The sequence below is a fragment of the Lacerta agilis genome, chromosome 7 (assembly GCF_009819535.1).
Source record: "Lacerta agilis isolate rLacAgi1 chromosome 7, rLacAgi1.pri, whole genome shotgun sequence".
In the NCBI taxonomy this organism is placed as follows: domain Eukaryota; kingdom Metazoa; phylum Chordata; class Lepidosauria; order Squamata; family Lacertidae; genus Lacerta; species Lacerta agilis.
This window is the reverse complement of record NC_046318.1, coordinates 65,932,699-65,945,001: the sequence shown is the minus strand read 5'-3', so window position 1 is coordinate 65,945,001 and position 12,303 is coordinate 65,932,699. Positions and strand designations below refer to the sequence as shown.

The 12,303-nt window shown below is 40.8% G+C and overlaps 2 protein-coding genes across 2 annotated transcripts in view; both read left to right on the top strand.

Moving 5' to 3' along the window:
- Positions 1 to 3,965, top strand: part of LRP12 (LDL receptor related protein 12) — a 34,075-nt gene extending 30,110 nt beyond the window's left edge. The window contains exons 6-7 of the mRNA XM_033155729.1: positions 234 to 366; positions 1,325 to 3,965. Of these exons, the coding sequence (XP_033011620.1) occupies positions 234 to 366; positions 1,325 to 2,185 (994 nt within the window). The 3' untranslated portion in view covers positions 2,186 to 3,965. The remainder of the gene's footprint in view (positions 1 to 233; positions 367 to 1,324) is intronic.
- A 2,769-nt stretch (positions 3,966 to 6,734) lies between these two features.
- Positions 6,735 to 12,303, top strand: part of DPYS (dihydropyrimidinase) — a 45,546-nt gene continuing 39,977 nt past the window's right edge. The window contains exon 1 of the mRNA XM_033155730.1: positions 6,735 to 7,115. Coding sequence (XP_033011621.1) covers positions 6,750 to 7,115 — 366 coding nt within the window. The 5' untranslated portion in view covers positions 6,735 to 6,749. The remainder of the gene's footprint in view (positions 7,116 to 12,303) is intronic.

The following is a 12,303-nucleotide window of genomic DNA, read 5'->3' as shown; positions in this document are numbered from 1 at the left end:
GTATGAGGGTTGTTATCAAACTGTTAGGGTTGTTGTTATTTAGTAAATTATTATTGTAGCACCATCAATGTGCATGGCGATTTAGAGGATAAGAGGATAGATCCCTTACCCCATGAGATTGCAGTCTAAAATTTGACTCCAATGAAACAACAGAGGCAGAAATCACTGATACAGTGGTGGCGCTCTTATTGTCTATGAAAACTAAATTATAACCTGTTTGTGTTCTTAAATAGGTCTTTTGAGACACAGTTATCTAGAGTCGAGGCTGAGTTGTTAAGAAGGGAAGCACCTCCTTCCTATGGACAGTTGATTGCTCAGGGCTTAATTCCACCAGTTGAAGACTTCCCTGTTTGCTCACCAAATCAGGTAAGAACTTTCATATTGACTAAAAATAGATTACTTTGAATGAGAAGTATAAAACCACAATGTACTGAATCAGTTAGCTAGCCGAACACCTTACTGTAGCAGTTTCTGCTCACTTCCAACAAGTTGACAAAAACTCTTTGCAGATCTTTGAATCCCAGTCTCAATGTGGTAAGTGCTTGTGAAAAAAAGTTACTTTGAACAGCGCAGCATCTGTTGACACACTATGTTTTAACACCACATGGTGGCGCTTAACAACCTTGTCTAAGATTCCCAAATTCATACTGTGGCTTGAAATTCAGTAATAGCTCTTAATTCTTCCACAAAACACAGGCAAGCTGTTTCTCCTCCTTGGTCATAAATCTGTGTGATCATATAAGATTGTTTTTGTATTGTCACTGGATATAACTCTCTGCGATACAAAGTATTTGTATTGCCACCAGAATAAAAACATACTTCTTGGAAGTCAGGTTTTTTTAAAAATAAAATAAAATGGGTATATCATCAAACTCCACGTTAGGAAATTTTGCCCTGCCTTTTTTATCCAAAAGCATTAAAGGAATTGCTAAGCAGCAACTTAATCCAAAATCACTAGTGATTTGGAGTACCTAAATGTGGATCAGTATAAGTAATTTTGCTCACTTGATAAATGCTATAAATGGGTGCTTAATTTACGAAATGTATTCGATACATGTCATGTGTATATATTCATATTTTTATTTTGAGAGATTTAAATGTAACCAAAAAAGCCACATAAGCACTGTCATTGAACCCAGTCCTCAACTGTTAACAAAATGATTCCCACATGTGTATTTAACTGAAGAACAGTCAGAGGACTTAGATTCTAGACTTGCATGTTGCCAAATTGAATGAAGCTTATGTAAAGAGCTCCTTATTGCATTCTTTTTCAAGGTGTTGTTTCTCCATAGCATCTGCATTACCTGTGCCTTTGTTTTCACAGGCTTCTGTTTTAGAAAATTTGAGGCTAGCAGTGAGGTCTCAGCTTGGATTTACCTCTATCAGACTTCCAATTGCAGGCCGGTCAAGTAATATTTGGAACCGAATCTTTAATTTTGCAAGATCTCGCCATTCTGGATCCCTGGCACTGGTTTCATCAGACGGAGATGACATTGCCAACCCGAATGCTAACAGAGAAGGTGAAAGAAACGGCTCTCACCGAAACCTCTTTTCAGTAGAGTCTGATGATACAGACACAGAAACTGAACGAAGAGACACAGCAGGTGCCGTAGGCGGCGTTGCTGCTACTTTGCCTCAGAAGGTCCCTCCTGCAACAGCCGTCGAAGCAGCTGTCGTCTGTGGAGCTTCCTCAGCTCAGAATATCAGCAGCAGTTCGGACGGTGGAAGAGAAGCAGCGAACGTGGAACCCCCGAGTTCCAGCCCAGGGCGCCACCAGTTCTCTAGTGCACTTAGTCGTATGACTCAAGGGTTACGTTGGGTACGCTTCACTTTAGGGAGATCGAGTCCCGTCAGTCAGAACCAAAGTCCTTTGAGACAGCTTGATAATGGGGTAGGTGGAGGAAGAGATGAAGATGATGATGTTGAAATGCTCATTCCCGCTTCTGATGCGGCATCAGACTTTGATGCGAATGACTGCTCAAGACCTCTTCTTGACCTCACCTCAGAACAAGGACAAGGGCTTAGGCAGCCTTACAGTGCGGCACATAATGGGATGCGGTCCTGTAATCGAGATGGCCCTTGTGAGCGCTGTGGAATTGTACATACTGCCCAGATACCTGACACTTGCTTAGAATCAGCACTTAAAAACGAAACTAGTGATGATGAGGCTTTGCTACTTTGTTAAGTCTAGTTCGAGTGGGTGGAAATGTATGTAAGTTGGAGCAATATTGGTGATTGTTTTGTACTTCATAATTAAGGGGGGAAACGGGGTTTTTTTTTCATTTCAAAAAAGAATCCAGGGCAAATCATGGGATTAAAATGTTCTTGTGCATGAATGAATGAATATTTGTCATATGGGCAACTAAAACAAATGTTTTCCCAGGTCAGTATACGTAATGTACACCTGTTGCTATTTGGTTATTTAATGGTCATCTTCCGAGGGCTTTTCAAAGAAACTCCTTTTTCTATTATTAGTACAGTATTCTTAAAGCTAGTGCAAGGAAGTGACTGCAGACAGAATACCTTTGTAATTTGTGAAACACACTAGCGACAGATGAGCTTTGTGGAGCCTCTCAAAATGTTCAGGCTTGTCTGAACATTTGCGTTTAAAGTGTTGCAGAGGTTTGCATCTGTAGCCAATCCCTTACCCTAACTTTAAAGGTTAATGCAGAATGAGGTAATATGGGAAGCCCTCTTGTGTCAGATAGTTTTAACATGATGGTGTAATTTAGAACAGAAACTTAGCTGCTCAACCACTTATGTCTGCCTGCCACTCACTGCAGGTTGTCAGGCTAGTTTGTACAAAATATTTATTCCTTTTTGAAATCAAAACCAACGTACTTTTGCCAATATAATTTTAACTGAATATACTAAATGCTGATTATTGCAAAAAGTATTCTTCTTCTCTCTTGTGGTTTATAATATATTTGTCTAATTACTGATTGTCATCATGCTGAACTTTTTCAGAAGGAAGAGAGACTTTCTCCAATACACTATATATTTTTTTCTTTTAGAAGTTCAAACAGCAGTTAACTTAGATAAAACTGATGGCAAAAAAATATTTTGTAGCTTTTATAACATTGACTTTAATAAGTTGGTCTAGTATGGTACAACCAAATAAGGTGTAAAAATTCAGAGTAATTTTTCATCTATCTTTGAAGATAGATATCCGAAGCAGTTAAAATATGCATTTAATTCTTGTATATAATGTGTTTTTTAAAGCTGAGATAGGTACATATAACTCTAGAAAATACGTTCCAAATGCTAATGGATCTTCTCCCTAATAGGGTTTAAATTTGTCTGGTCTAAAGGGATTTGCACTAAAACTATGTTAAGGTCTCTAAAGAGCTTAGTGCACAAGCACTATCACTTTAAGTACTAGTCTCTAATACTGCAATGAAATATATATAAATACCTTTAAAAAATATTTCCATTGCTCTGTTTTTGGGTTCTTGCTTTTTTCTGTTGTTTGTTGCAACTGAATTTGCTTTACTAATTTCCTATTTATTCATTGTATTTAAAAAGCTGGTTTACCTGGCATCAGTTTGTGCTTTTTTAAAAAAAAAAGAAAAGAAAAATTCAGTATATTTCAAGGTTTTTATTTTTGTTACATCACATTTTGGCTGCAAAACACACCAGTGGGGAGAAAACATTCATAGTTTCCAGTTTTGTGACCAGAAAGTGGTTGTTGTTGCTACTAAATGATATCAAGAAATCCATCTTTTGAAAAGGTAAAGATTGTCAATTGCTGTTATATTTATTCTTTGCCAGTCTAAGTAGGCTTAATGATTTAGTATGAAAAATGTATTTGTGTGTGACTGTATGCTATTTATTAAATTTTCCATACATTGCTGAATGTCATTTTTAAAGCATGTTTAAAGTCTTGTGGATTTCTTGTTGTGTTATGCTGTCAGAAAAAAACTGGCAATGTTTTAAGATGTATCAAATTAAAAAATCTTACTATGTATTGAGGTACTTTGTAAAGAGAAACCTGAAGGTATATTAGTTTTCTATTTTTGTAGTTTTTAAAAAATAAAAATAAAAATACACAAATAGAAAACATGGTATAAAAAGAGGGCTGCTGCAGTTATCATTATACCATACCAAGAATGGACGTAGTGTCCAAATCATTCACTTTGTACACAAACTGTATGCCTTTGCACACAATATAGGATGTACAGTAGCACCCAGAACAATATTTGCTGAGCATGAAAAATTTGCAGTCACAGAAGGGAAAAAGCAATTTGCTAGCAGCAGAAGCGGCAGCAGCAGCCAAACAAGTAATTCCCAATAGTGTTCAGCAGATAAAGGTCACATCAGATTTCCCAAGCTTGTTGCAATCCGTTGTATGGCGCTTCATAGCATAATAGGACAAACCTGTAAACAGAGTTTTTGAAATTGATAACCTGGTTCAAATGTACGAAGGGGTTGGTTCTAAATTTGCATGATCACCCCCTCTATTCCTTCATGAAAACAATACTTAATGCCTTGGTTTTTGTGATTAACCCTAAAATGGGTGAGGGAGAGATTGCTGCCATGCTATAAACCAAGCAAGGGTGCAGAAGCTGTGAGCCTCCATAGGGTCTTACCGTAATCTCAAAATTAAGCACCTTGCCTACAATTCCACCACATATGGGCTACTCTCTGCAGCTGTAAAAACGGGGGCACAGAGACATGCTCAATACCTACTGTGCCTTGAAGCTCTGTGTGTGACCAGTCACACGCTTGCTAAGAAGCCCTTTATCTTTATGGCTGCTTTCTATGTGAAAAGGAAAGCTACAAATTTGAGGTGCTAAGCATTCATTTAGGTACACACATTAATAGTGGAATTCTAAGCATGTTTACTGAGAACTTAGTTCCACTAGTAGCCAAACTCCTTGACAATGGTGCAGTTAGGGAATTTCAGGTGCTGGTCTAAAATGGCAGTTCTGTCTTTAGATGGTAATGTATATTTACTTCAGAATGTAGTGAGATAGTTCTGTATACAGAGGCCTTCTGGCTCGTTTTTTCTGAGTGGGGCCCTGGACTTCTCTACACTAAAGTTCTGCCATATAGTGATACCTTGGTTTATAAACAATCAGTTCTGGAGGTCCGGTTGTAAACCAAAACAGGTTGTAACCCAAGATGTGCTTTCGCCAATGGGTCCTCAAAAAAAATGGTTGTAAACCCCCCCCCCAATGGATTGTAATCCAAAAAAGGGACACACACTTCAGGGTTTGACGTGGTTGTAATCTAAAACAGTTGCAAACCAAGGTACTACAGTACTGGCACCTCTGCTTCCAAGTAAAATGTTACTGTATTAGGAACACAATTTAAGACTGAAATCCTACATATAAGTGCACTTTACAGGGAAGTAGGGCTGATTTAATTCGAGATCTGCTTCAGAGTAGAGATGCACAAGATAGGGCTGCATGTTGTTGTTGTTGTTCAGTCGTTCAGTCGTGTCCGACTCTTCGTGACCCCATGGACCAGAGCACACCAGGCACGCCTATCCTTCACTGCCTCTCGCAGTTTGGCCAAACTCATGTTAGTAGCTTCGAGAACACTGTCCAACCATCTCATCCTCTGTCGTCCCCTTCTCCTTGTGCCCTCCATCTTTCCCAACATCAGGGTCTTTTCTAGGGAGTCTTCTCTTCTCATGAGGTGGCCAAAGTACTGGAGCCTCAACTTCAGGATCTGTCCTTCTAGTGAGCACTCAGGGCTGATTTCTTTAAGAATGGCTAGGTTTGATCTTCTTGCAGTCCATGGGACTCTCAAGAGTCTCCTCCAGCACCAGTGGCATACTGCCACTGAATTTTACACAGCTCAGTTCTAAAAACATTTTTTTTTTAAAAAAAAGTGACCTACTCCATATGGTGGAATAATTATTTTTGGAAACTACTACTGGCACCCAGATCCTTCAATAAATTTACCTGATACCTTTAAATCTGCATTGACATTTTTATATATAGTTTGCCCTGCTTTCAAAGGAAGATGGCAACAAAGAATGTTCTGAATGCATTTTAAGGCAGTAACTCTACTTAGGACTGGAGTTGCTATTCCCATTAGATGCAGTTAAACTCTTGCATTTCCAGCGCTGCATAATCCTTAGGCTATTTACTCAAAATTAAGCCCCTCCGGTTTGCATTTACATTTACTCCCGAGTAATTGTAAGATTTCCGTTTTGCTTCCTTTCACTATCCTGAAACGCCGCTGTAACCGGCCTCGATCCCTTTTTAGAGTAAGGCATAAGAAGCTAATTGGACAACGTACAATCCCACAATGTGTAAACGCAATTTATTTATTTATTATACATTGTTCCTGCCCCCTCCGATAGCAGAGATTTAAAAAGAAGACAGGGACGGAGACGGATGTATCTATGGGCAAAATACTCCCAATTCGAGTTTTCAGAATGACACAGAATAAAGAATAAGGAAGTGGCTGCTTGGGGGAAAGCTGTACAAGCCATTTTGAAATATAGTCTTATTTAATTTAATTTCACACAAACTGCTTCCAAAACTACTGACCTAAAACCCTCATTCTAAACACAGCTGTAACGCTGAACAGCACCAACAAACTTCCTCGTGGAACAGCAGCGCCCCACCCACTCTTGTTGCAAGGTAAAGGCTAGTGGGGAAGTAATCAGGTGCAGGGAGAGGAAGGGCGATAGTAATTCTCACTCTCACAAAGTTAAAAAAAGGAACAGGGAACAAAGGGTTAAAACCTTAAATTCGCAGCCCCCCCCGGCAGGGAAAGTTGCACGTGACTGCATGAAAGTCTGCCGGCGGAGGGAGAAAACCTTAAAAGTGCTGCTGCAACTGCTGCCACTACTTTGCAAACGCAGAGCGCCTTTTCCAGAAACTTTGGCACAGAAGCGGGAGAAGACCATGCAGAAGATTTGGATCCGAGGAGGGCGAGTTGTGAACGCGGACTGTTCACAAGTTGCGGATGTGTACGTGGAGGATGGGAAAATCCAGGCGGTGGGGTCGCATTTCCAGCCGCCTTCCCTAGCAGGGGTCCAGGTGATAGATGCCTCCAACAAACTGGTTCTGCCCGGCGGGATTGATCCTCACACGCACCTGCAGTTCCCTTTCATGGGCACGCAGTCGAAAGATGACTTCTATCAAGGGACAAAGGTAATTATTGTCTTTGTTATTATAACAGTGCCGGATTTATGTGTAAGCTAAACAAGCTATAGCTTAGGGGGGCCAAAAAAAATTTTTTAAAGAAAAAAAAACACCTGGATGTACATTTCCAAAATATAAGATAAAAAACAAATAAAATAAAACCTACATACAGCAACATTGTTTTGTGTTGTGTAGGCTCCTATTTTTTATGTGCAAATGGCTTTAGATACCTATTGGATCCATAAATTACTATATAGCATATATTCAACACAAAACAGCGACAATTTGTTGTTGACAAAGGACAGCTGGAAGTATAAAGGGCCCCATTACTTTCAGTAGCTTAGGGCCTCATCAAACCTAAATCCGGTCCTAAATAAGTATACACACACACACACACACACACTCTTAACAATGTTTATGAAAAATCGGTTTAAAAATCTCTCTCTCTCTCTGTGTGTGTGTGTGTGTGTGTGTATTTAAATTCAAACAAATCATCCACATCATCATTTAGGATTCCCTTAATTCTTTGACTTCTCTATGCCCTTCCATGGTTACCATTATCAAATCTTTTTTTCCAACTGCTTCCCTTATTTTCTCCAATTTTTAAAGAAAAATAATCCATTTTTTCAATAGTTTTTTGTACATTACAAACATTACTCAAATCCTGCCAAAGTTTTTATTGTTTACAGTGTTCTCTTATATACATTGTAATTTTTCCCCATTCCTTCTTAAAATGTTTCTCTTCCTGGTTTCTGATTTTCACCATTTTGGCGTAGCGTGTATATAATTTTATTGCTGTTTTATTTCCTTGGCATCTGATGGATGGGCGTTCCACAGGGCTCTCTGTTTGGTCACCCCCTTTCTTGGGGTGATGCAGCAGGGAGGGTAAAGCCCAGCTGTGTGGCCAAAGTGAGCAAATGAGAGACACCTGTGAGGCAGCCTCTGCTTGTTGAACTTCCTCCTCTCTGGGGCCTATCAGTATTCCGGGCAATTATAGTTGCTTGGCGTGCCCTGCACAACAAACCCACTTCCCAAGAAAGTTTGGGTAAACACTTGCTTTGATGGGACAGTTATTTAGCCTCTGGAAGCGGATCAGGATGAATGCTCAACAAACAAGATAATCTGGAAGTGCCTTGGGTGGCACAGAATTGAGGATATTGTAAATTCATAAAAAGTCCTAACATCCAGATACCTCCCTCCAGAATGGGCTCCTCCTCCTTTCTGTTTAAAATCTGCCTTTTAGCAACCCAATGTTTCTTTTCCTCAAAGCCTTCTGTTCCTTATCTCCAGTTCAAATAACTGGGATTTGTCCTGATATCAACACTTTGAAAGATCACTTCCCACACGTTTGCAGGACCTGATAAATGTTTGCATAGATATTCCTTCCTGGAATTTAATGGCTACGGATCAGTCAAATGGAACGCATATCGCCAGTTCTTCACACAACTTTACTGTCTGTAGAGATCTGTTACACATTAACAAATAATACCTCACTATTTTAACACCTCTAATTCTTCAAACAACGGCTATCCAGCAATAGTTTTGTCTAATCCTCTTTTAAATCCTTCCAAGTTGGTGACAGTCACTGCCTCTTGTGGAAGCGAGTTCCACAGTTTAACTATGCGCTGCATGAAGAACTACTTCCTATTATTATCCTAAACCTTCCAACACTCAGCTTTACTGGATGTCTGTGAGTTCTACCTGTAGTGTTACAAGACAGAGAGAGAAACTGTTCTTTGTTCATTTCCTCCAAGCCATGCACAATTGTATAAACTTCTATCTATATACACATATAACTTAGTATAACGCTTAATGTATCTGATAAATTGGAACCAGAAGCACACAGAAGCTTACACCAAAATAAATTAGTTAGTCTTTTGCCACCTTACTGTTTTTTTTCAGCAAGAGACTTAACACTTGACTACCCCTCTGGAATCTGCCTTTTCTTTGTTTCCTAGAGCTAAGTATGCTCCCCGCCCCCCAAGTTTGTAATCTGTATTTTCAAACCTTCCAGAAAGAATGCTCTGCTTTCCATGCTTCAAAGCTGAAATTGTATACTACAGGTGCTTAGAAACTTTCTCTGGCTTCCTTGCAGTGTCAGTTTTGGCTTAGCATGGACCTTGAACTATATTTAAAGAGGTGATCTAGAACTGAAAAGCCTCGATCCATAGTAGTGCTGCATGTGTATGAGTGTGTCCCCCCAACACTTCTAATTCCTGAGTGATGGGCAGAAATTGAACAGCTGCAGCATTTCCAGGAGTAGTGATAACAGTAATGCAAGGAGCTGCACCTGTTCAGCTTCTGTTTCTCAGGCAGCTGTTAAGGGCATCAAGATGCTGTCATCAAATAACAAAGCAAGCTGTCTAGCCTAATCCAGAGAAGCATGTTGGAAGGCACTTTTTAAAAAACTGTAGCGCTCTCCCCACTTTTTTGTTTTGTTTTGAATGACACACACTCTGCATCACCAAAGTAGCTGCTTTCAAAAGCCATTTAAGAGGCCTGCAGTTTGGGGGCCAGTCTGTGCCTGGGGGCCAGTCCCTGTCTGTCCTGTGGCTATATATCCAACCAGAGATTGTGTAATTTAATTGCTGAGGACCAAAGTACATATGACATTTGAGCCAGATGCATTTTTCCTTGTTTCATAACACTAGAATTTGTGGGCATCCAATGAAGCGGAATGCTGGAGGATTCCGGACAGATAAAAGAAAGTATTTCTTCACGCAGCACATAGTTAAGCTGTGGAACTCACTGCCACAGGAGACAGTGATAACAACCACCTTTAAAAGAGGTTCAGACAAATTCAAGGAGGATAAAGCTATGCTGGAAACCACAGGAGGGGAAAGTGCACTTGTGCTTGAGTCCAGCTTCTGCTTCGCCAGTGTGAGAACAGATGAGCCACTGGCCTGATCCAGCAGGCTCTTACTACATTCTAATTCAGTTGCATGTAGCTTTGCCTTGCTTTGCTGTGTAGGAGGCTGCAGTCTTGAGTAGCAGATCTCAGCAGCACCAGCAGACACCGCTTCCATTTTCATTTCCACCAGTGCCCTTAAAGAAAATTTCAATTATAATGAAAAAGAGAGAAAATGAAAGCCTCACAGTTGATGTTGGCAATAGCTCGGTTGGTTAGAGCATGATGCTGATGATGCCAAGGTTGCAAGTTCAATCCTCAAATGGTATAGCTGCTTATTTCTGCTGTTGCAGGGGGTTGGATTAGATGATCCTCAGGGTCCCTTCCAACACTTACGATTCTATCCTAATTTAAACATATGTAATAATATTAGGCAGTCCATATAGTTGTTTAAACAAGATCAGTGGTTATCAGGCATGCAGTGAAACATAGAAAAGGCAGTGAGATTTTCAGACCACTGAATAGCAGAAGGTGGCTGTTTGTCCCTCCAGCCTTGCTATTTGCCACCACAAGGGCTCACACAATCCATTCCATTCGTAAACAGGGGTTTTATAAATCAGTCTCTTGGGTCTATATATAATGGGCACTGCAATAAATAACGGCACAGGTCCTCAACACAGGGTTGTCCACACAGACAGAGTCTCTCTTCCTAATGTACTTTGCCATACTGTCCACCCAACATTGCCAAGGGCATCGATTGGAATCGTAGTTCTGTAAAAGCAATTCTTAGTATGGCAAGTGGGAGCTTTGTCAGGTATCTGGCTCAGGCATTCTCCATGGTGAGCTCTTGGTAGAAGCAGTCATGGTTTCTGCATTGGACCTAAAGAGACAGTCTCTTAAGTGCCTCTTATCCATCTTCATGGTCACCTGAAGATCTTGTAATTGATATTGGGACAAGAGGTGTTGGATGCCAGCCTTCCAGCATTTGGTCTGTTCCCGTTCTGTGTGAGACATGGCGGGGAATCTCTCCTCCGAAAGAGATTGAAGTCTTTTCACATAATTTAGGCACAGGTAATCAATTCTAGCCTGTATTGTTGTCACATCAGCTTCAGCACAAAGAAGAGCAGCTGGGGTCCCGTTGGGGAGCGAGAGCACTTTCCTGAGGAATTTCTTCTGCACTATTTCTAAGGCTTTGTTAGCATTTGGGTCCATGCCCCATATCGCTACTCCGTAGAGCATCTGGGAAACCACTTTACTGGCAAAGATTTTCAACACACGTTCTAGTAACTGGCCACCCACCGTAAAATAGAATTTCATTAATGCCCCACAAGCTTTCTGCACTTTTGAGTTTCGTAGCCTCAATGTGCCCCTTCCATGATTGCGCCTCAGTGAAGAGAACTCCCAGATATCTGAAGGAGCGTGTTTGCTCCAGATTCACATAATCCACTTTTGTTCATCAGTGCTCTTGATACAGCATGGCTGTGCTTAGAAATTAAAACGACAGATCTCATCCAGCCAGTGCAGCTGCTATCCGCCCCAGTAGGAACATAGGCAGCTAGCTCCCTTATGCAAACCTACTGTATTGCAACATCTTGCTCAGTATTGTTCACATTGATTGGCAGCAACCCTCCAGGGGTTCAGGCTAGGAATCTTTGTCAGTTCTACCTGGAGGTGCCAGGGATTAAACCTGGAACCTTCTGCATGCAAAGCAGATGTTTGACCAATGACCCTTCTCCAACCATTGTTGCCAGGTGAGGCTGCCAGAGCCCACCAAAAGAGGAGGCACCCCAAGCAAAGTGTGTTTGCCTGGCCCCCCCCCTCAACCCTAGGGCCTGCCCTCAAAAGACCAATAGGGAAGGAACAAGTTCTTAAATCTTCCTTCACTTGGCAGTGAGGTTTTGTAGGTGCCAGGGGAACACCATAAGGGTGCCGCTGTGACAGTGGGCACCACATCGGCGACCCCTGTTGTGTGGTGCTCTTCCTCTTCAGTTTTCCTCTCCTTCAAAGCATAGCTTTGCTTTCCCGTCCCCCACCCTGGATGAAGCCAAGTGGGTTTTTGAATTTGCTGTTTTCTGTGCTTTGTCTTGTATTTTGGTACGTACGTAACTTCTGATTGATTTTCTGCACAGGTTATTAATTTTTATTCTGTTGCAAGAAACAGTGTCAGAATGCTTTGAATAACTTTCTGAGGGAGTTCAAGGGTCACCAAAGCACTCCAAAAATATTTTATAATTGGTTGGTATACCAGCCTTGACACATAGGGTAGGATTGCTGACTTTGCTCTTTTAAACAGATTGACTGGGATGATGAGTTGACCCAAAGTTTTCCAAAGAAACTTAGATCAATAAA